The sequence below is a fragment of the Crinia signifera genome, chromosome 2, assembly GCF_055691185.1.
Source record: "Crinia signifera chromosome 2, ASM5569118v1, whole genome shotgun sequence".
Lineage (NCBI taxonomy): Eukaryota > Metazoa > Chordata > Amphibia > Anura > Myobatrachidae > Crinia > Crinia signifera.
In genome coordinates this window covers 280,912,746-280,936,682 of record NC_139218.1, presented here as the reverse complement: position 1 = coordinate 280,936,682, position 23,937 = coordinate 280,912,746, and the positions used below count along the sequence as shown (strand labels likewise).

Sequence of the window (23,937 nt, the reverse complement as noted above, 5' to 3'; positions counted from 1 at the left end):
AACGACCGGTGGGTACATGCATCGTCCAATATATCGTTCATACCCACAAAATGATTTCAGCGATTGGTCGTTTCAATCCGTGGGGAACGCCCAGATCTTTTGCCAAATCTTTCCGTGTGTACATCAGTCATACTTCCCACCGGAAGCCACGCAGGATCCTTCACTGCTGGCACCTGAAAATGAGCTTAAACAGCTGTACAAGGTAAGTCCCTGCTTTGCCACAACATTTTGTTAACATTTGGGGCATATTTTATGGTCATATTGCACCCAATATCCCTTAATGGGATGATATGCAATTGATTTTTTCACCCATTATGGCCAAGTTTAGCTGCGACTAGCAGCCAAACCCAAGCAAACTGACCATTAATGTTGACATGTGAAATATCGAACAAATGAAACACACTCTTCAAAAACTATATGGCACATCATTCAGTAAAACCATTACAAAACATAAGTCTTCACAGATGTTGATGTAAACTAATACATTTCTTTTAATTTGTAACAATCCTCCTATTTATTATTTTATCATTTGTAGACACAGACTTAGGCTGGGTACACACTAGAGTCAAAGGCCCTCATTCTGGTTGACCTGCAAAGCTGTGAAATTTGCAGCTTTGCGGGTCATCTAAATGTCACCTGCACAAAATACCGCCCATCGCTTGCAAGCACATTTCACCTGCATGCATGCAAATGTGTGTTTAGCATAAACATCCATTCGCGGATTGCGTGCGGGGCAGTCTCTGCTGACTTAGATTTGCAGCACCCCTGTACGGGAAGAGGGCGGGCAGCTGACATCAGCTGCCCGCCCCGCATCACCATAGGAACATCCAGCGTTTTCATGGGGACGACCATGGGCGCTACACATCCCCGCTGCCCCCCTCACTGCTATATGTGAATGGGCCGGCGAATAATGTATGTGCCGCACCCGCTTACACAAAGCGGCTGCACATGCACATAAATGTTTATGCGCAGACTCTAAACATCGCTCCCCTCTGAACGCGCAGTGGAGCGATCCAACCAGAATAAAGGCCAAAATGTGCTTACCGTCCAATATATCTTTCAGTGGCCTCATGCAGAATCATGCTGCCATTGAAAGTATCTTTTGGTTGGCCTACAATGTGGATCAACAATGTGTAAACACTGGTCCATTTGTCACTCCAATTCGGCGCAAAGCTAAAACTGCCCAATTTATCATAGCTTTAGGTCTCATTTATAGTTTTGAGCCACTACAATAAACAAAAACTGAATGCAAAATTGTATCTGGACAATCCATGTGGCTATGCAGGAAATTTACATTTAAATCTGTCCCACATTTGAAATTTGCCTACAATGTAGTGTCACTCCCATCTTCTAGTAAGAACTACAAATGTATGTGCAGAACAGTCAGTGGTTCAGTGACACTCACATATCAGCATTACCTAAGGATGAGTAAGACAATAAGAGGCTGATTTTTATTCTCCCATGAGGCAGCACTACAGGACTACAATTTTCAGATGAATGCAGGCAAATGGTTTCCTGGTGCTGCATATGCTCAATATCCAATCAGGGCCTGCACATTGGGATGGCAGAATTACACAGTCTTTCAGTAAGTAACATGGCATTAACCCAAAGCAAATTATTGCAAATTATTTATTCACTATTTTCCAAAACCTTCTTCTATACTTTTATTCAGGTGGAAGTTTCATACTGTATCTTGCAATGCAATTTGCAGTGGTATTATCCCATGTAAGTCACATTGAAATGTTAAATTATGATAAATATGCCTGATTCACAGATATACCATCACCCTGATGACATATGACCAAATTGGAATGTGTAGGGATCAAGATTTCTCTTCAGTTGCACTGCTGTGCTGCCTTCTTCCTTGTGGAGAAGCATTACTGGCTCACAGCACTGAGGTCATGGGTTCGATTTCCACCATGGCCCTAACATACCCTCCAACATTTTATCCATGGAAATCGGTACAACGTGGTCACATATATAGGGGCACATGTAGAGGGGGAGTGGCAACACCTCATATATCCGTGACCACGCCCCCACCTGAGGACGGCCATTAATTTAAATACCGTACCCCCTTGAGCTGCTCCGTTGCCCGTGTCCCGTGCCGCCAGTCAGTCCAGATCAAAGATTGCACAGGAAGCGTGTGGAACGGGTGCACAGGCAGCGTGCAGGAGATGCAGCGTCATGACATCATGCAACGCTTGAACATTGGCTACCGGGACGCTGCGCAAGGCGCCACTGGGAATGGGAGCAGGCGCACTGGGACACATTTACCCCTACTGGGCCGGCCCGATCTGTCCATTAGTCATCGTCTGCTGCCACCGCCGGAGGAAATCGGTACATTTGGATTTTAGCCGGTACAGTCTGTTAAAAAACGGTACAGTTGGAGGGTATGCCCTAACTGTGCGGAGATTGTATATTTTCCCCATACTTTAGTGGGTTTCCTCTTGGTACTCTGGCTTCCTCCCACAATCCAAAAATATACTGGTAGGTCAATTGGTTCCCAACAAATTATGAGTTTGCGTGTACAAGTGGTAGGGATAATAGATTGTAGGCTTCGCAGGGACTGAATGGTCAAATATTCTCTGTACAGTGTTGCAGAATATGTGTGCGCTATATAAGAAACTGTTAATAAATAAATAAAATAATAATAAAAAAAAAAAATATATATATATATATATATATATATTTATTATTTCCCATACATCTGTCCCAGAACCTTTGGAAAACATCTGCAACCGAGGGCAGGCTTACACCACCCTGTGGCAATACTGTATGCAGCAGCAGTCACTATCCAGATGTGATATTTAGAACATCTATTTAATCTGTCCTTTACATAGCTGCACATAGAATTTAATAATAAAGTACAGAGAAATGTATTACTATTCTATTACTATTTACTCTAAGGGTCAGATTCAGACATCCTCTCTGGGCTGTGTGTATTAAAGGCAGCGAAAAAAGCATTCTATGGTCACTTACCATGAAATGATATTTCCTCCTCTCCGTGGCGCTCGCAGTTGCCGCTTGACCCAGGAGTCACTCAGCAGCTGCACGGATTTAAGTGAGCTCGTGGCAGTCGCCAACACCATGCACCCACCCCTAGCAGGCACAGGAACGCCTGCATTTGGCCGGGCACTCCCAGCGTTTCTGTGGGTGTGCTTTGTGGGCACGCCCATGAAACGTCCAGGATCGCACTCGGTATGGACCCATTTACAACATTTTAGTTGCAACCCAGCATTGAGATGTGAAAAGGGCAGTTGTACCTTGTGCACAATCTGATATCCAAAAGCTACAACATATACACAATTAGTCCAGGTCAATTGTTTTTGATTTCGTTTTAGTTTGTATATCTGCAGAAATCTTACAAAGCCCTCACTATTTACACATTCTGTAAAGATTGTAATAAATTGCACAGAGTATTTAAAAGCTTTAGGTTAATGTAAAACATGAGTCCTTAACTTAAAGTTGCAAATATGTAAAGAATGCTTTGAAGTACATACAACTCATGTCTCTGGCCCATAAGCTCTGTTACAAGAAAGGAAATAGGGGAAAAAAAATGTTAATCAGATCCTAATTTCAGAAATGAAATATACAGTATAATACCCCTTTTACACCAAAGAAATATCCCGGGTTATTGCCGTGTCGATCCGGGTTGGGCCTCGATGTAAATGGCCCTTCAAAAATGTCCTGGGTCCTGTGCCCTGGCAATCCAGCCCGGGAACTGTTTAGGGTTGAACCCACTAAGAATCTGGGTCCTGCAGTGGTTTAAACAGTCCAGGGCTGGGATATTTGACTCTGCTTTTGTAAAGAAAAACTGATTGGCGCTTCTGGGGTGCTGGTAAATTATGTAATCTGTCAGTGCCCTGCAGACAGTCCATTGACCATTAAAGCAACATAATGCTATGCTAGTGCGGTGCCTGCTGCCTAATCCACAGCCTGCACCACATTTTGCTCACAGCGTGATGTGCTGCAAGAAACGTGGGCCAAAATAAGCAGCGTGACTCTTTGCTTCATCCTCAGCCTGACCCTTCGCCAGCCCAAAATCTTGACCCAAAATCTGACCTGCAGCAGCATGTATGATACCATCATCTGTTTGGGATGATCAGCTGCTGGTAGTTGGTGGTCTGTTGGTGTCAAGAGATCAGATATGTAATAGAAGGTAGAATGTGACATCCAAAAGTGGGCCATCAACTGAAAAGCTTCCACAGTAGACATGAAAGCTCCTCTGTGGTGGCGATCTCGCTTGTTGGTCATATGCATAATGGAAGTGATATCTGGATGATATCAGCACCTCCTCCTGTGCAAATTTAGGGGTCGAGATCGAGCCCTTCTTCCAACTTTGCAGTAGGCAGCACAGCATCATAAGCAGCACCAAGTTCTCTGCAGCCTAATACAGCAGAAACGTGAAAACAGCAGGAAACTAAGACACAGCTAATCCGCTGGCCATCATTGCTACAATGCTCTGAGCAGTTCCCACCTCTCTCTTTTTGTGACCTTATGTTTGTCAGCATTTAAAAAAGGGCATTTCTAATGACATCCATAGGGAAAAGCAGGGCTTACCCGACTTCAGTATACGCAGGTCTAATATGGCAATAACCCGGTGTGCAGTGTGAATGGGTCTAACCCTGGGATTGTTTAAATTCCTATGTCTGACCTGGGATTTTAGTACAAAAGTGGTATAACAAACATTCAATGGAGGGAATTCAATTGTTTCTCCTTGCAACTGCCACTAGTTGGCGCCCAATGGAGCAATTCAATTGTTGCTTTGTTCAGTCGCACTGAGCAATGGAGAGACACACTTCAGCTTGTAGCTCCCATGCTGACAAGTTGAAATGTGTAAAAAAAAGACCCATTTTGGTGCCCAAACATTTTTCAGCAAAACACAATATTAGGTTACAAAACATAAAACTTCTACAAAGCACCTGCTGTGTCTCAATGGCATAAAATTATACTTCAATAGTAAGTAGTTCCATTCTCCACCTGCCATGGTATGAGCCCAGAGTCTCTGCCAGCTATCATTGCAGAGGCCTGGCCAATGCTAGTCAGGTGTGACAGCAGCGCGTCGAAGCATGCGCAGCAACAAGCAGTATTTAGGTGCCGATGGTAGAAGTCTGAGCAAGTTACTGTGGTCCCAAAACACCATGGTAGAAGTCCAGGGGTTGCAGAAGTAATGGGCGGTCACTGGCAAAAAAAGGAAATCCTCTAATAGCCAGGTCCTGTGAGACCAGAACCCTGTCTGTGATCGCAAGTGGCGTAGCCAGTGAGGGCATGTGTCCAGTCACAGTTGGCGTGTTTGATGTGCAATGTTCAATGTTTACATGAATTCAGTGAAGAATATTGGGTCTACTCATAAAGCAGAGAAAGCCTTTGGGCTATTCAAGGAGTGGGTCACCATGGAGAAGTTCCTGATGGCATCATTTGTACTGTAAAGCAAATATAGCAGAGAAGCTCAATGATTCCCTGCTGGGCACCTGCCACTTGCTCCACACCCGACCTACCAGCAGCTCCTGCAGCCGCTCCTGACTTCTGCCGCCAGCTGATGCGCAGTATGGAACCTAGCTGCTGCTCTGCAGGTCATAGAGGACCAAAATAAGACATCACTGCTTAGGAGTTCCTGTGTGTGGATTTGCATGCAGGGGTAGGACCAGAAGGTGAGAAATAGGAAGCTGTGGTTGGAAGGCAGAAAAGGTTGGTTGGAAAAACCAGAGATGGAGAACAAAGAGGAGAAGACTAAAGCTGTGTACTCATGGGGCGACTCTTCTAAGCGATTTTGATTACATCGCTACAGTGTCTATTCGGCTGTATACACGGGCTGCTGCTGGGGATGGCCTCCAGCTTAACTTGAGCAGTGCCTTCGCCATTTTGAGTAAGCAAAATCACTTAGTCAAAGTCGCCCAGCCTCCAGCCTGTGTGTACACCCCTTAAGATAAAGTAACGTCCATCATAGTGGGTGGGAGATAAGCCCACTGTGAAGGAAGAGAAGCAGAGGGAGGTTTTTGGGGGTTGTCTCAGAAGGTGCAGTTAAGAGAAAGCAGGATACTTGCTCCACCACCTTACCTTTTATAATGTTATCAAGAGTGTATCAGCCATAGGAAAAAACTGTAGGGTATGTAGTGTCAGAAAGTGTAAGCAAAGTTTCAGTCATGGAAAAAGGAACATATTATGGTTAAATGTGAGTTTGTTACAAATACATTTTGAATTGTTCAGTGCACAGGAAATAGGTGGGTAAGGTTGGAGGGCCTGGAAATAATAGGTGGATGGAATGATTTGGGGTAGAACAAAAAGGAGTAAATAGATAGCATGGATTACAAGGAACAAGTGAGATGTTGCCATTAAAGCTGGCCATACACATTAGAACAACCTGAATACGATGCAGATCGTATGCAGGTCATATGATTGATCGAACGAGTGATCGTATATGCTATAAACCACACGATCTCCTTACAATCGCAAGCCATCCCGACTGATCATACGTGCAGTACGTACTGTATGATCAGTTAAGAGACCTCTTCACCCACAGGACCGCGCATCGCACCGATACACCTCATGATGTGCATGACCCATCAAAATTGTGCGTTTGGGCCGGATATCTTGCTCATACAGTATATGCCAGGTTAAGTCACGAGTATCACTGAGATTCAGTAGAAACAGAACATTTGTAGGTGTAACATGTTTGCATATTTGGCCTGTGCGTGTGGTGGCTGTTAAAAACTAAGCAGTTCATGGCTGTAAAAATAAAAAGGAACAGATGTCATTCTGTATCTACTTATCTATTTTATATGTGCACACGTATCAGGGTAACAATCCAAAAGTGATCAATGATTACTATTTTTCTATCTTTTCAGGAGTAAATTAAATTTGCCGTTTAATACAGTAGATACTCAGTAAAGCAGATTACATAAAAGACAAGACTAGAGGACATAAATGACTTGATTCAGATAGATTGCACTGCAGTACATAAAGCCACTGTCACTTTGAGATAAAGGTGCAGGTACATTTTCTGTCACAGCAAATCCCTATACAAGAAATCAGGAGTAAATGAAATTCTCAGCTACTGGAAGACTGAGATTATCCCGATGCATAAATGAAAAAATACAACCATAAAAAGTATCCTGAAAAGCATATTTCAACCACTGATCTGTTGCAAATTGTCTGCCGCATAAATGGAATATTTAGGAGAGTTTCTTCTTCAGGATGTAAACAATCTATTTGTAGCCCAAAATAATGAAACAAAGTACGCACTTCCCCTACAATGGATATATTAGAACTTCCTGCAGCTTATTCTGCAATCTCCCAGTCAGGAAGCAGGTTAGTGTAGGTGGTCTTTTTCATAGCTACCTTTCCATGTCCCAGGAAATTAAAGGACAGAACAGTTTATATTTTTTTTTATTTCCTTTAATTGTGGACATAAATCAGTGGAAAAACCACAAAGGACAATAAACTCATGTTTCACATTGCAACTCTGATCACCTATTTACTGACGGAATTAATGGGAGACTATATTTATTATTACAAAAGTGACTGAAAACCTTGAAAATAAACAAAATTAAATACTACACCTTTACATCTTAAAAAAATACTGTAATAATTTAAAGCAGGGCCGTCACAGAGCACCACAAGCCTGGTGTGGCCAGCAGGTGTCTGACCCCCAAGACCAAAGTCCTCATTCAACTATGGACTGGTTACCAGAGAAGAGACACCAGGGACTAGTGCTATGATATAAGAGTAGCACACACGAGGAGATGCTTATTCGGTGCATGCAGAGTTATGTCATGAAAGGGGATTCGTGTCGCATGTGCCAAAACCTCTGGAAGACCGTAAACTTTTAGTATTTTTAGAAACGCATACTTGGTGGCCATAGGAATGAAGCCGCCGTCAAAATAGTGTCTGCTAAGAAACAAGCTTAAAGGTCTCTCTTCTACTCCCTTTGGGAAATACATTTATTCTGTACTTGAGGTTTCTAATATGCAACATTTAAAAACCAGTCAACTGATTATCCTCCCAAAGTGTGACCATCTTTAGCTATATTTAACTGAGCCAGGAGGACACAGTATAAATTTGAAGTTACTAGCTGAGATTTAGGTATAATAACCGGTACTTGTTTCCTAGCACGGCATCCAGATTTCCTACACACGGCACCGTAGGGAAATCATATCACATGGGCCATTATAACGGCATGCGATTCGATTTTTTTAATGTAATTTTTTCTATGCTCATTGTACCCCACTATATCGCATCGCATTGTATCACATGTACAGCAAAATCGCATGCGATTTTATAGGGTGTGCGATCCCATGACATTAGGTATACAATAATATGATTGTATGTCCCAAAAATAGATTTAACGCACCCCACCACTATCCACGCCAACCCGGAGCGTGGCGATTGCAACGCGTCCTCCTAATTTTTCATTCCCCCACTATCCACGTCGGCGTGTAGTTTATTTAATATAGTGTGGCGAGCACAGAGAGCCACCGAGCCCCGCAAGGGGCCGCGGATTACTTTACATGCCACGCTTCAGTTCGGTGGCTTGCCGCGTTCGCCACACTTTATAAAATCAACTCCACACCGACGTGGATAGTGGGGTAATGAAAAAGTTGGAGGACACGTTCCGCCGCCGCTCGCCACGCTTCGGGGTGGTTTGGATAGTAGGGGGGTGCGTTAAACGTATTTTGGGGACATACAATCATATTATTGTATACCTAATGTCATGGCATGGCACACCCTATAAAATCGCATGCGATTGCATGCGATTTTGCGGCAGATGCGATGCGATGGCCCAGGGCAGAGAGAGCAGTGAATAAATTACATAGGAAAATCGCATCGCACATCGCATGGCCCTAAAATGGCCTATGCGATGCAATGAGATTTTCCTACGCAGAATAGCCCACTAAGCAAATTGCTTAGTGGGCGCCGTTCTAGGAAACAAGTACCTAATGACCTTATAAAAAGTAACATAACATTGTAAAATGCAACTACATTTGTAGAGACTATACATTCAACTTCAACTGCTATATATATATATATATATATATATATATATATATATATATATATATATATATATAAATATATATATATATATATATATATATATATATATATATATATATATATATATATATATAACTTCAGCAGTCTTCGACTGCACCAAAGCATGCGGTTTGCTGCCACCTGGATACTTATGTTGCAGCAATCGGCTGATGTTACTATAATCATTTACCCTGTATTTGTCCTGTATTGTCTTCAACCGTAAGTTACTGTTTTTGTTTTTTTCCTGTTTGATTATGTGTACTCTGTAACTGGGTGCCGCGGAACCCTTGTGGCGCCATATAAACAAAGGATAATAATAATAATAATATTAATATATTAGCAGTTTTAAAATACATATAAATATTGCTTACAGTGAAGTTAAATAAATGTCATATATACTAAATGACGCATTCATACAAAACTATCAGCGATAAAACGCTGCTTTCCTCTTCTCTATAATGGGGTATTCAATCTGGGATTCAGACTATTGGAATGTACCAACATTCTGAATCCCAGGCCATTTTCGTTTCTCTAGACAGCTGTAATTCAATGTTCTGGCTGTCGAGTGTCGAAAAGTCGGAGGATTGTCGAAAAATCTCATCTTAGTAAATAAACCTCTAAAGGGGTGTACACAGTGCATTTGCTCTGCGATTAGATCCTAAGTTTTTTATAAAACCTTCCTACCTTTTTTTATACTCCCCTTGTCCTCCAGTGTCCACGGCTGCCATCCAAATCATCTTCAGTGGCATCCCTGGTCCCAAGGATGCATTGCGCTCCCACTTCATCTGTGCTCACACTCACCGGCACAGTGCATCCTTTGGACCGGAGATGCCGCTGAAGACAGATCAGATAGTTGCCATGGACACCGAAGGGAACTCCAGAGGACCAGGTAAGTATGTAAAAAAAGAAGAAAATATTGTAAATTCAGATCTCCGGAATAATCCCTTATCTAAAATGTTCGTGGTTCTGGGCATTTCGGAAAAGGGATACTCAACCTGTAGTACAGATCTGTGCTATATAGTCTTGCCTGCATAGTCGAATTTTCTATTTGACAGACTAAACGGGAGCACACAAATGGATATGTGGATATGTGGATGAAAACCATTCAATTTCAATAAAAATGTTCAATGTAAGCAAAATCGAATAGAAAAAATAGACTAAATCCAACCATGTGTACACCTTATAAGAGAGAGCAGATGACCGGTCAGAAACGACATGATGCCATTATGTTGATAACACAATAGTAACACAGCCCATAATATCTCAAATGTTTTCAGGACCCTGTCAAGCCCACATCATTAAGAATGTAGTTCCTTTATGTGTACAAAGGAAAGTACTTTATAGTGTAAATAATAACATGGCCATTGCGATTATACATATATATGTTAAAATACAGCTAAAACTAAATGAATAGTAATGCAAGGGTTGCATAATCGGGAGGGGGGAGTAAACATTAATTCTTGCCAACTTACAGTCAATTCAGTATTGGGGATGATGCAACAAAGTTATTAGGAAGAGATACCTTGTAAAATGTAGTGATACCACACATGTATGGTGATAAGGAAACAATCCCCTCATGCGGATGTATATGATGTGTTGTACAGAGTGAAGATACTCACAAAGCATCCCGAGTGTTGGGATTTTGTACCCAACCCCCTTGAATGCTGACCGCAGCATCCAGTCAAAGTCCAGATGGATCCCAGTAAGTGGCTGAATAAAACCAGGTGAAACTCAGGCTTAAATTAAGCCAACCACAAAACCTGTGTAATTAATGAGTGTCCCAGTTTAAATGGTATGGTAAAGCCCCGTACACACGGGGGAGATATATTGCTCAGCCATATATTGCTGAGCAATATATGGCTGAGCAATATATTGCTCAGTTTCTCCTTTTCATCAGCGACCAGAGATGGTCGCTGATGAAAAAGAAACTGCCGGGGGGAGCCCGGCAGTGGTAATCAGCTGGTCGCAGGAGCATGTTCCTGCGACCAGCGATCACTACAGTGGTAAAAACGGGAGCGCGCATTCGGCGATATATCCCCGGTGCACACTCCCATCGTGGGCAATATGGTCGCTTAGCGACCATATTTCCCGCGATATTGTACAAAATTGCCCCTGTGTGTACGCACCTTAAGACCTACCCATGGGTTTACTAGGCAGGAAAAAGAATAGCTTTGAGAAGTGGAAATGTTGCACATAGCAACACCTCAATCAGATTTTAGCTATTTTCTAGAAGGTGCTGGAAAAAGTATAAGTAGAACCTGATTGGTTGTTATGGGCAACACATCTACTTGTAAAAATCTGCCCTTTAGTTAATATACCCCATAATGTCTTTATTCCTATAAACGGGGCGGCTGAGCACCTGTGCTTAGCGATGCAGTTATGCACAAGCGATGTGTGCTGAGTGATCTGCCATGGCCAGTATTCTCTGGAGAGAGTACACTGGTGATGACTAGGTTTATACTACATGCAGTATAAATCTAGTAAGGCCATAGCGGCGCGCGGGATCGCGCATTGCCGTCGCCAGGGGCCATACAGAGATAACAGTGCTTCATTTCTAAGTGATCTAGTCCGATCGTTTTGAAATAGCCCTCACATCGCCCCATGTGTATGTCCCATTACCTTACAATTGAGTTCTTACTTATACAGAGCGAGACAAGTATTATAGTACAATTAAAGTCAGAGATGCTGAAAATTAGGTATCACTGTTGTGACTGGATACTTTTGCCATCAATGATATTGCTGATTCTGTTACTGCATCATTGTTAAATGTACAGATGTGTCCATCTACAGGGTTTTATACTCATTTGCAACTGCCGACTCCCCCATAGCAATTAATGGATAGCAGGAGGGTGCATGCTCCCCACTATCCCGTGCTGTGCGCATTGCGGCAACACTGTAGCCAGACACACCTGTACTTTGTTTCAAAAGAGGTGATACTAACCTGTGACTTTATTATACATACCACAAAGTACTCTGAGGTACACAGTGGGCCTACACAGGTGCCAAAAGAACAAGAGCTTTCACTGAACAAAATTCCGTGATTAAAGAATATTGACAGTCAATAAGTATAATAGTATTATTAGATCTAATAATAATAATAATAATAATAATAATAATAATGAGCCTATAGACGCATGGGTCTTCAAACTGTGGCCCTCCAGATGTTGTGAAACTACAAATCTCAACATGCCCTGCCACAGTTTTGCTATAAGTGAGTGTTAAAACTGTGGCAAGGCATGCTGGGATTTGTAGTTTCACAACATCTGGAGGGCCCCAGTTTGAAGACCCATGCTATAGAGACTAGCCAAGTATGAAACCAATTTCAGCCTTGTTCATAAAATAATATAATTCTGTATGATATACAGATGTGGGCAAATTGGTTGGTACCTTTCAATGTAATATAACAAGAATTGGACAAATGTAATGGCCATTGGTATTTATTCCATATCTAGTAGAGTTCGCATTTGATTTTTGATTCAACATAATATTTCACATAATAAAACAAATGAATATGGCATGGACAAACATTTTTGACCTCTTACCTAATAAGAAATGCAACAAAACGTACCAGGAAAGACTAAAAGATCTTAATATTTATACTTTGTAGCAGAGAAGGGAAAGGGGGGACATGATAGAAACTTTCAAATATATCAAGGGCTTTAACAAGGTACAGGTGGGAGACATTCTTCACAGGGGATGCGGTCATTTGGTCTACTGCATTATGGTAGACAGTCATTAGGTCGAATCCATTAGGTCGACATGCTAAAAGGTCGACATGACTCTAGGTCGACATGGGAAAAGGTCGACATGATTCTAGGTCGAAAGGTCATTAGTTCGACAGGTCATTAGTTCGACAAGGTCATTAGTTCGACATTGTCTATGTCGACATTCACAAGGTCGACATGGAGTTTTTCACTGTTTTTTGAGCCAACATGTGCCGACAGGCGGTATTTCATGCCCTACCATCCACTAGGGCGTGGTGGGAGAATAAAATAGTGTGCCGAGCGTAGCGAGGCACCGTGCCCGACGCATCGCGAGCGCAGCGAGCGATGCGAGGGGATGCAGTGCACTTTAAACTGTGTCCATGTCGACTGTGTTGACATTCAGGTAAAAAAACAGTGAAAAACCCCATGTCGACCTTGTGAAAGTCGACATAGACAATGTCGAACTAATGACCTTGTCGAACTAATGACCTGTCGAACTAATGACCTTTCGACCTAGAATCATGTCGACCTTTTCCCATGTCGACCTAGAATCATGTCGACCTTTTAGCATGTCGACCTAATGGATTCGACCTAATGACTTTCTACCATAATGCAATAGACCAAATGATCCCAACCCCTTCACAGGAAGAGGAGCAGCAGAACAGGAGGACATGCACTGAAACTAGAGGGACGAAGATTCAGGGGAAATGTGAGGAAGAATTACTTCACAGAAAGAGTAGTAGATAAGTGGAATAGCCTACCATCAGAGGTGGTAGAGGCAAATACAGTAGAGCAATTGAAACATGCTTGTATAGGCATATTGATATCCTTTACAAAAAAAAAATAAGGATCAAATATGGTTTGAGGTAACATGTTTAAAAAAGGGGCAGACTAGATGGGCAGAGTGGTTCTTATCTGCCGTCAAATTCTATGTTTCTAATATTTTGTTGTACAACCTTTAGAGACATTGCAATTTCTGTAGGTCTCTTCTCTGAGACTTGTGCACATGTCACCAGGTAATGTGGCCACTCTTCCTGACCGAACTGATGCAGCTGCCTCAGGTTTGATTGGTGCATTCTCTACACTGCACATTTCAACTCTTTCCATAGATTTTAGATGAGTGTTTATAGAAGGCCACTTTAGAATAGTCCAGTGTCTGTTCTTATCATTATGCTGTTGGAGGACCCATAAACTGCAAGTGAGATCCAGCTTCTTGACTGTGAGCATTATTTATCTCTCCAGAATGCCTTGGAAAGTTTTGAGATTCCATTGTGCCTTACACAGACCCAAGGGACATGGTACCAGATGCATCAAAGCAGCCCCAAAACGTAACCAAGTCTTCACTCTGTTACAGTAGGTATCAGTGACAGTGGGGCTGCAACGTAGTCCAAAACTAGCAGTGGGGAGGAGGATAACTGAAGTCAGGCAACCTCACCGGCAGGGGTTATTGCCACGTATTGCAGCCAAGGGCAGAGCAATCAGTGCCTTCCTCCCCAAACTCAAATTGGCTAGGTGACACAGAAGTCTAGGTGATGGACAGATACAGGAGTGAAGCTCTGACTGGGACTGTGATCCCTTCCCCAGTGATGTTGAATATGAAGACTACAGGTACAGTTAGTGATTTTGGTTATCCTAGTGCCCTTTGATACTTTTGGACTGTGTTCTACCCCCACCAGTCCAACCTCCATTGTAGGAGTTTTGTTCTTTTCTTTGTGTTTTTTAGTCTGGACATAAAGTTGATGTGACCTACTAAAAATCCCCAGTTAGGACTCATCTTTCCAAAGGACAATCTCCCAGAAGCATTCTGATTAGAACATATGAAATTTTCGAAAAATCCAGTCTGGCTATTTTATATTATTTTGAAATGGGAGTCCGCCTATATCTTCTTCTATGGAACCTCCTGTTTAAAAAGTGATCAAACACAGACAAACCTTCATATTGGAGTTCAGAGTGTATCTCTTTGTAAATTTTCATAAGCTCTTTTTCTACCATTTACTATTCTTTTTAGTCTTGGGATCGATTTTCCTCTAGCAGACATGTCCAGGGAGATGGGCTACAAGTACTGAATATTTGCAACTGTAGTCAAGAATAAAAATCTGCTTGGAGACGGTCTTACATCCATAGGGGTATTCAATCCCGTGCCACTACTTCCGATGGGGGAAATAGCAGCGGATGCCTATTCAACGTTGCCTTTCACGACAGCATTAAACAGGCATCTCGGCAAAACAAGCCCGACTTTAAAAGCAACCGGGCTCGTTTTGCCGAGAACGGCTGTGGTTTGACGAGGTCACGGCTGGATCTCCACAATCCATTTCTCATTGCCAAGCCCCCTTTTCGGCACTCAACAGGACATTGAATTCTGCCTGTCGAGATGTAGTCGAGCGTACCGAGAACAGGACCGGGGCACGACTGTCGGGCCGGCCAGACCATTGTGACCTGGGATTGAATACCCCCTTAAACACTATTATGTTTGCCTATGTGGGGGTCTAATTACTAGGCGTTCGAGTACCAGTCAATCAGCTTCTCACTGCTATGTTACAGACTGCAGTTGAAAATGGCAGTTAGAGTACCAAACAACCAGCTCCTATTTCTTAGCACTTTATCTCTCACCAAGTTTATTTTTGAAAATTTAAAAAAAACATTATTTTGCTTTCTCTGGTCCATGTATGGTGTACACAACACACACGGAACGATTTGATACACTTCACAAAAGATTGGCATGCGTTGCGATGCAATCCAGCCCATAACGGGTGCGGTTATCGCAACATGTATGGGCACCTTTAGCAAAGATTGCATAGCACTCGAATCTTAAGTCAAATAGCAAGGGAATCTCACCGTGTGTACACACCATAGGTTTGGCGGGTACACGCATAGTTAACGATGCATGGAACAATTTGAACGATTGGTCTTTCCGATTGATCGGGAACACCCACATTGTGCTTCAAATCCTTTTGTGTGTATGCCCCTTTAGGTTCATTCACACCTATATAAATACTGTTAAGTAAATGAGTGCTATATCCCACACTGCTTGTGACCTCTGTGTGAGTCAATCATTTTTTTTGCCTGTATCCTTCCTGGTACTGTGTATGTGTAACAGACATCTGAAGGTATCTGAGTCATGAAAGCATTATTGCAATGTATGTGGATTAAATGCTAAATGCATCATTGATTGGTATTCTACCCTTAATTGTATATATATTCAAACAAAAATAGTTCGAATTTCTGGTCATTTCTCGACATACCGGGATTGTGAGAAAGTCTTTTACATCATAACCTACTGATCTTGTATGAACGCCTGATAGAGAGCCATACACCTTGTTAATTATACCATTTCTGATTCACAGCACAGAACATTCTGTTCTCTAGTCACTATTCATGTGTCAGCATATTATCGCCTTAGTAACAGATATTGCAAAGCGATTGGTCATTCACACTACATAATATATTGTCCACATAGCATTCAGCTATTCCAGACCATGGTTCCAACATTTCACTCTGAAGCTGCAGTTTCAGATCCGCTCAGTATGCGCTGAAGCTGTAACATTTTGTTATATGACACAAGCAAGAAACAGGATGGAGTGATTCTCATTGCCGCTGCAGGAGAATGCACAATACCGAACCACTAACTACCCACATAACACAATGCTGCTATTGCCAACGGAATACACAAATAGTAATACATTTGCTTAATAATGATTAACATAAGACCTCCAATGACATTGACAATACCAATCTAAAAATACACACTGAATCTAGACTCATAACTTGCAGCAATGAAACTCTTATGTACCAGAAGAATCTTGCAGCCCTGCAATGCACAGTGCCATGTGCACACATTTGTCCCTAGAAAGCCGTATAATCCTTGCATGACATCCAGCATCTCAAAGTACCTTTGGATGGATAATGTGCTACAAATGGCATAAGAACATTGACAGCTCCTCCTACCAGTATTTTGAAACACCGCATTTAATCTCTGCATCAGTTCTTCTATGGCCATCTCTGCATTTGGCGATGTTTCACTTGTGAAAAGAGAAAAGATCCACAGAAAGCATTTTCTTCTTTCAGTTAAGAAGCGAACACGGCAGAGCTCCCTAGCACTGCATTTCAATTAGCTCCAGGTCCTAGCTTGACACAAAAGGAGGTGGTAAGTGAGCACACATTCTCTCCCTCCTTTGCAATACAGAGACGAGTCATTTGCGATTGGAGGCACAGTCATCAGTCTATTACGTCAGGGTCACTTAAAAAGTTCTCAATGACACTGTTCTGCGCCATAATGCAGCATCCCTCAACTGCAACGGTTTTCCTTATGAGCATTAGTGACTGCTTAAAGGGGGGGAAAAAAATGCCACAAACTCAAATGGCATTTAAAATAATTATGATGTCATTCTATAGTGTCATTTTCAAAGCAAGGCAATGCAACCGAACCTTCTCAAGAACAGTATGCAGATATGGGGCCTGATTCAGAGTTGATCGCAAAGGCAAAATCTTTCTCAAATGGGCAAAACCATGTTGCACTGCAGGTGGGGCAGATGTAACATGTGCAGATAGCGTTTCAGCAGATTTGGGTATAGTGTGTACAACCTAAAATCTAAATTTGCAGTGTAAAAATAAAGCAGCCAGTATTTACCCTGCACAGAAACAAAAAAACTCACCCAAATCTACCTCTCTGTACACATTATATTTGCAATACCTGCAGTGCACAAGGTTTTGCCCATTTTGAGAAAGATTTGGCTTTTGCGATCAACTCTGAATCAGGCCCATTGCCCCTTTGTGGTATTTTCCCACAAACTAAAAATATATTGGTATGTTAACAGGCTCTCATTAAAAATATATATATATATATATATATATATATATATATATATTACCTATATTGTGTATATACCTATAGAAGGAAAGATAGAGCATCATTCAGACCTTTACGCAAACCAGATAGTTTTGTACAAGTCCGATAGCAGGGGTCTGTGCACGTATTAACAAAATAAAACTCCTGCGCTGCCACTTGGATGCTGCAGGGAGCGTGGTAGTACCACCCCCTACAATTAAGTAAAATTAATAAAAAGAATAGGAACCTTCCTATTAGGGTAGAGGTTGAGGAGATGGCGAGATAGTTTTGATTAAAGTTCTCCTCCTTTGTGGTCCTCAAAATGAATGAAATTCACAACCTCATAATTGAAACAGAAAGAATCTCATGGTGTAGATTTAAAGTAATGTGGTAAATAGCAGCTTCAGCACATAAATAAGTACCCATACCATGTAAGGGCCTCTCCTAGGCTAAAGAGTATAGCGTAGGTCAGGGGTCGCACTTTAGACTTGATTCCTTTATAGTATTCCTTCCAGTGTTCCTCAAAGATATAAACATATGGGGGGAAAACTCTGAGGAAGACTTACATGTCGAAACGCGTTGGTGGTTTGGAGGTACCTGGGATCCCTATCTGAAACCTGGAACTGGGACTACTTTTTGGAGATTTTATGAGGAGGTCTACCCGGGTCATAACATCTGACCCCACATATGCGTCTTAAATAGCCTTTGTGAAAGGCCAGATACAGTACCAGGCTTTGTTTTTTATGGTTTTGTTGTTGTTTTTATATGGTGAATAAATCTACTTGTTATGGGATGAGTTTTTCCCCCATATGTTTATATCTTTGAGGAAAACTAGAAGGAATACTATAAAAGGAATCAAGTCTAAAGTGTGACCCCTGACCTACGCTATACACTTTGGCCTAGGAGAGGCCCTTAAACTGTACAGGCACCTATTTATTTGTTGAAGCTGCTACTTACCACATTACTTTCAATCTACACCATGAGATTCTTTCTGTTTCAATTTTGAGGTTGTGAATTTCAACTGAGGACCACAAAGAAGGAGAACTTTAATCAAAACTATCTCGCCATCTCCTCAACCTCTACCCCAATAGGAAGGTTCCTATTGTTTTTATTAATTTAACTTAATTGTAGGGGGTGGTACTACCAGGCTCCCTGCAGCATCCAACTGAGGACCACAAAAGGAGAACTTTAATCAAAACGATCTTGCCATCCCATCAACATCTACCCCAAAAGGAAGCGTTGGTTCCTAACCTATTTACCGGTGCCACTGGCAGGCAGTGATTGCGCGATTGCAGCCAGAAAGGCACCGCACACAGAACCGCGGTACAGCTCTCCTTGCTCGCCTCTGACAAGCTGACAGCGACCAGAATCACAGAGGAGTGATAAGCTGTGGCTGCTCAGCGACGGTTCAGCCGTCCAATAATACTATGTTAATCTGCAGCTCTGTGATTGAGTGCACAGACAGCAGGGAAAAAGGGGGAGACTGCAGGGAAGAAGGGGGAGGGCCGAGGGATCCCTGGCAGCCTGTTCAGAGAGGAGAGACAGAATGGAACTTGCAAGCTCTCGCTCTTCTGTTATGTGCCTTTGTCATCAAAGCTTAGCTTTGCAGGAAACAAGGCAAAAGTAAGCCAGGCAGTATTACACTTTGAATTTAAGGTTCTGATAGATAAAGATAGATATGTATGTAAATTATATAAATATTTATATACACATACAGTATGTAGGTGCACTAATGTGGGCATTGCATATAACGGGTACCACTGTGTGGCGTAAAATAATGGGCGCGGCTACTGTGGCATTATGTATATGGGCCTATGGGCCTAATTCAACATGGACTGCTTATTAGAGTATTCACAAAACGAGCAGTTTTCTAACAACTGTGTATGCATACCATTCACATGGTGCATATACAAGGGGAATAAGCGAAAATTCGAATGGATCTTAAACTCAATGTAGCTGCAGTTTAACTGTCAGGTATTTGGCATTTAGGTCCAGAAACATGGATATTTTTGGGTGCGTATAAGGGGTATTACTGTGGGCATTGAGTATAAGGGACAACACTGTGTGACTTAACATGTATAAGGAGCACTACTGTGTAGCATACTATGTATAAGGAGCACTACTGTGTAGCATACTATGTATAAGGGGCACTACTGTGTCATAAAGTGAATAACACTAATATGTAGTGTAATATGAATCGGGACACTACGCATGGTGTAATGTAAATAAGATTGTGCTACTGTGTGGCACAATTTGAATTTGGGCTATTACTGTGTGGCCTCACCGCTTTCTTGTGAGATCATACCCCTTTTTTTGCTGTCCCTTTATAAAGTGTGGGCGGGAGGGTGCACATTTAGAGAGTTTGTATGAGGGCACCAAACAGCCTAGTACTGGCCTGTACTGGCTGTAATTAACAGACTCCAGAGGAGTGCAGGACCCAAAAAATGGCAGGAAGATAGGCAGAAGTGGGCCAGCCAGTTAAAGTTCATTACACCTTCTCTATTAGCCAGCAACCTATTGCTACAATGGATGCACGGCCCCTGTCTCTTCACTGTTGGTACAAACCTACAATGGCTGCAGCACACTCATGCCTCATGGCCAGGGATGGATCCTCCTGCTGGAGCAAGGAGCATTGCTGCGCCATCACAATCAGACTGAGACGGTGAAATCAGGAGAGTGACATTCAGCTGCCTCACATAGAGGCAGGCTGTCACAGTGGCCACGTATACAATCAGTGAAGGCAGAGGAGAGTCTACTGTCCCACCTTCTGTTTCTGCTTTACCTCTGTACAGGATACATTCAGAAACGTTATGTATGTTGAGGGGAGCTTAGCTTAGTTAAAAGATATTTTACAGAATACTGAAGACCTATAAGCTGGTGGTATAATTAATGGGCATAAAGGGGGCATGTGAAGCAATGGTACCACAATGGGCTACTTCCGGGTGTCACTTCACAAGAAACAAAGGTTTTAAAAATATTTTTTTTAATCATAACAGTCAACCTAATGGGCCTTCGGGGGAAATGTATTTCATTAACTGTAAGACACATTAAAGGGGAGTTGTAGCAGCATTCAGCAAGTTAGTGGTGCGGATACTAAATTATATCTTTCCCCACAACTTAAAAATGTTCTGATGCCCCTGATGAAAAGACATACCTAGGTGACAAAAGGAAGACCGAGATAGTGACTACAATGGAGTAAACTGGCTGCAAACGGAAATGGCCATTATCCCCAGATTATATATTTTACACAACTTCACAGTTAATCAGATAAACATGCCTACAGTGATTACATCGCTCAACAAAATATAGTCAAGGATATTTGAATGAATTTAGGGTAATTTTTTAGTTTTTCTAGATTGGCTCTATTTTTTGAGAATTTGCATTTTTACCATAAGCGCTTTAGACCTGCTTGTCTTTGTAATTGTGGGTTGACCTTCATTGTTTACTTAAAGCATCTGAAACTTTTAGTTACTTGTTTCTTCTTTCACAAACATCATTAAAAAGAGCAAAATTTGTTGTTTTCCCAGGCGAACATGAGTTGATCTTGAAGATCATGCTTAATCAGCAAGGGGACCTTTTCCACATGGTGTAGAGGTACCAGTACTACTGGTATACCTGTGTTTTCAAAACTTCCTTAGATTCCGTTGTCAGCTCAAGCAATAGCAGTGGAAATGAATATGAAGGTTTCACTCAGTACCTAAGCAATTCTCCCAAAAAGGACTTCGTGCTCTCATTCAAGATTGGAGTTTGTCAAAAGAATGAGAAATTTTGACTTCCAGGCTAAAAGAAAAGAAGTTAGCATCACCAATTACAGGAAAAGAGAGGAGAGATGTTTGCCTTTCTTCAGTTAAGAGAAGGCTCTTGTACCATTCCTTGTGTAATACGGCCTACACACATGCCAATATTAAGGCATTTTCTAAGCGATTTTGCTTAGTTTGGCAAAGTCGCTTAGAAAATGCCCTCACATCGGTGTGTGTGTGTGGGCTATATCGACAGCAATGCACGTCCCCGCACGTCTTTGTCGCTGGCCGAGATTGATGAACAGTGTCCATCAATATCGGCATCGGCAGGGTTCTCCCCCGGAGAACACTGGCGCTGTCTGCTTGCTTAGCACACAGAGCTGACAGCTCGCTCTGTGTGGGCTGTAAGCTCTGTGTGCTGAGCAGAACGGCCCGACATAGCACAGCTAGGTCGCCCTACACACATCGGCATGTGTGTAGGGCCCATAAATGTCAAAAGTTTACCATGTTTATTTGTTGTTTCATGAAAATAAATATTTATTTTGAGTGACTTGAGTTTCATTTGAAGTGATTTGTAGTATTTTTTACAAGCTACACAATTCTGCATATCAAAACTTAATATGCATTTTGTTGTTTTTCATGAGGCACCCAATTATCTCAAAAAGTAGAGCCAATCTGGGAAAACCAATGTCATTGTCAGAATCAGCACCCTCAAATTACCCTAGTAAGACTTCAAAATCCTTGACTATAGGCATAGTGTTGACCAGTGTTATTTGTGTAGACTGTACAGGTTTCAGAAATGTGTTACATTCCTATTTAACATGAGTCATGCATATAAACAATAGAATTGAACCACGTACACATGGGGTGACGCTGAGCAATGTGCTAAGCACAGATCGGTCAACACTCCATTGTGGCACACAGAGGATACACCCAAAATATATGCTGAGCAGGGTTTTGCCTAATGTTTATATGCAAAATCCGGCAAACTAACCCTGCAAATGGGCGAATGCTACATGCCGGACCGCTCATCGTTATTGTCCAGGGCCATACACGGAGTGATCCATGCTCTATATCACCCCGTGGTATGCCCCTTAAGAGTGTAACTCAATTACCTCCGATCATTGATCAGGGGTAAATGCATTACCGGGGGCTTTTTTTATTAGCCCCAATAAGCCAGTGCGTGTAAAATCTTCAAAAACAGCTTTTTCCAGTAAAAACACACAGGTTTCACTGAAACCGTCTGTTTTACTCCGAAAATTTTTATTTTTTGTCAGCTTTCTGAATGAATGAAAAATAAATAAAATAAAAAACATTGGGGAAGTAGTAATTATGAAACATACCTCATATTATTGTCAATTGTAATAAGGAATTTAAGCTTCATTTTGGACCCATGAACTCCGCTGGAGCAGTATTCTCTATTATGCTCTGCATAATATGTGGGTATTTAAATTAACATTACATTAAAGGAGAAGCGGCTTAGTAAGTTTTTGCAAATTACTATCTACAATTCAAGATGGGTCTCAGCAGGAAGGAGAGAAGGAGTAAGCCTGCACGCACACTAAGCGATAAGTCCAATTCCTTGGAATGGACTGACCTATTGTGCATATCGGGTAGCGTGTGCCCACTACTGGGAACTCCGGTCAGCCGTTATTTCATTCGTCCCATCTGCTGTGCTGCAAAGAAGATGGGAAGACCCAGCAGACGACGCCATGCTGCTGAATGCCACCATGAAAAATGTTCCACATGATAGTGCGCTATATCATTCAGTGTGTATGACCAACCTAGATCCTGTCTCTTCAGTCACAAACATAAATCGCTGTACTGCGTTCCGAGCATTATGCAGGGATTTGAATATTCGTTATAGACTTTAGTACATGGATTTTGGTCCAATATGAGACCAGATTAAGACAAGTCCACCATAAGTGCAGAAGGGTGACCCTCTGCCCAAACAGCCTCCAAAACAAATTAGAGGAATTATGGAAAATGAAATAAAGTAGTTTCAGGTATCCAACAGTGGTAAACTTTTTTTTTTTTTTTCTTTATTCTTAACTAGATGGAAGCAGAATAAGAGCGAAATTATTAAATTGATTCCCAGGGCAGTTCATGCGAACTCTTCTGTGGTTGATAATGGGACAGCAAAATTGATAGAGGGATAAAAAATGTATTTGAGAGATAGGATATAGCAATGAAATATTTAAAAAATAAGGGCTGTGGGAGATCAAAATAATAATTGGTATCTGTGAAAAAAGGCAGAAACGCACTAGTAAAGTGGTTTCCAAACATTTTTTAATCACTGCGCACTTAAATATATCCTATAGATGTTAAGCTTGTGAGCAGGGCCCTCCTACCTCTATGTCAATTTGTTTCTACCCAGTTTGTTTAACCACTGTTATTTCCAATTATGAAGCACAAAGGAATATGCTGAGCTATATAAGAAACTGTAGGTAAGTAAATAAATTTTACATTATATTGAAGTTTAATTATGTGGTGTGGTGAGTAACCGGACAATCTACAAATTGACACACAAACCTAATGTCGACAAATTCCATATTAACATTTTTCTTGTGTTGACAGTTTTTCTATGTCAACCTTGTGCATGCTCACTTTTTAGGGTCAACCCTATGATCCAAAC

The 23,937-nt window shown here is 41.8% G+C and overlaps 1 protein-coding gene across 10 annotated transcripts in view; it reads right to left on the bottom strand.

Annotated features, from left to right (window-relative positions):
- MCF2L (MCF.2 cell line derived transforming sequence like) overlaps positions 1–23,937 on the bottom strand; it is a 244,660-nt gene that overhangs the window by 161,478 nt on the left and 59,245 nt on the right. Inside the window, exon 1 of one of the 10 annotated variants that reach the window (XM_083168694.1) lies at positions 16,683–16,905. The exons of 8 other annotated variants lie outside the window; for them this stretch is intronic. In XM_083168694.1, the coding sequence (XP_083024820.1) occupies positions 16,683–16,734 (52 nt within the window). In that variant the 5' untranslated portion in view covers positions 16,735–16,905. Of the gene's footprint in view, positions 1–16,527; positions 16,549–16,682; positions 16,906–23,937 lie in introns of those variants that run through there. One more of the 10 variants, XM_083168695.1, reaches the window with a different exon arrangement.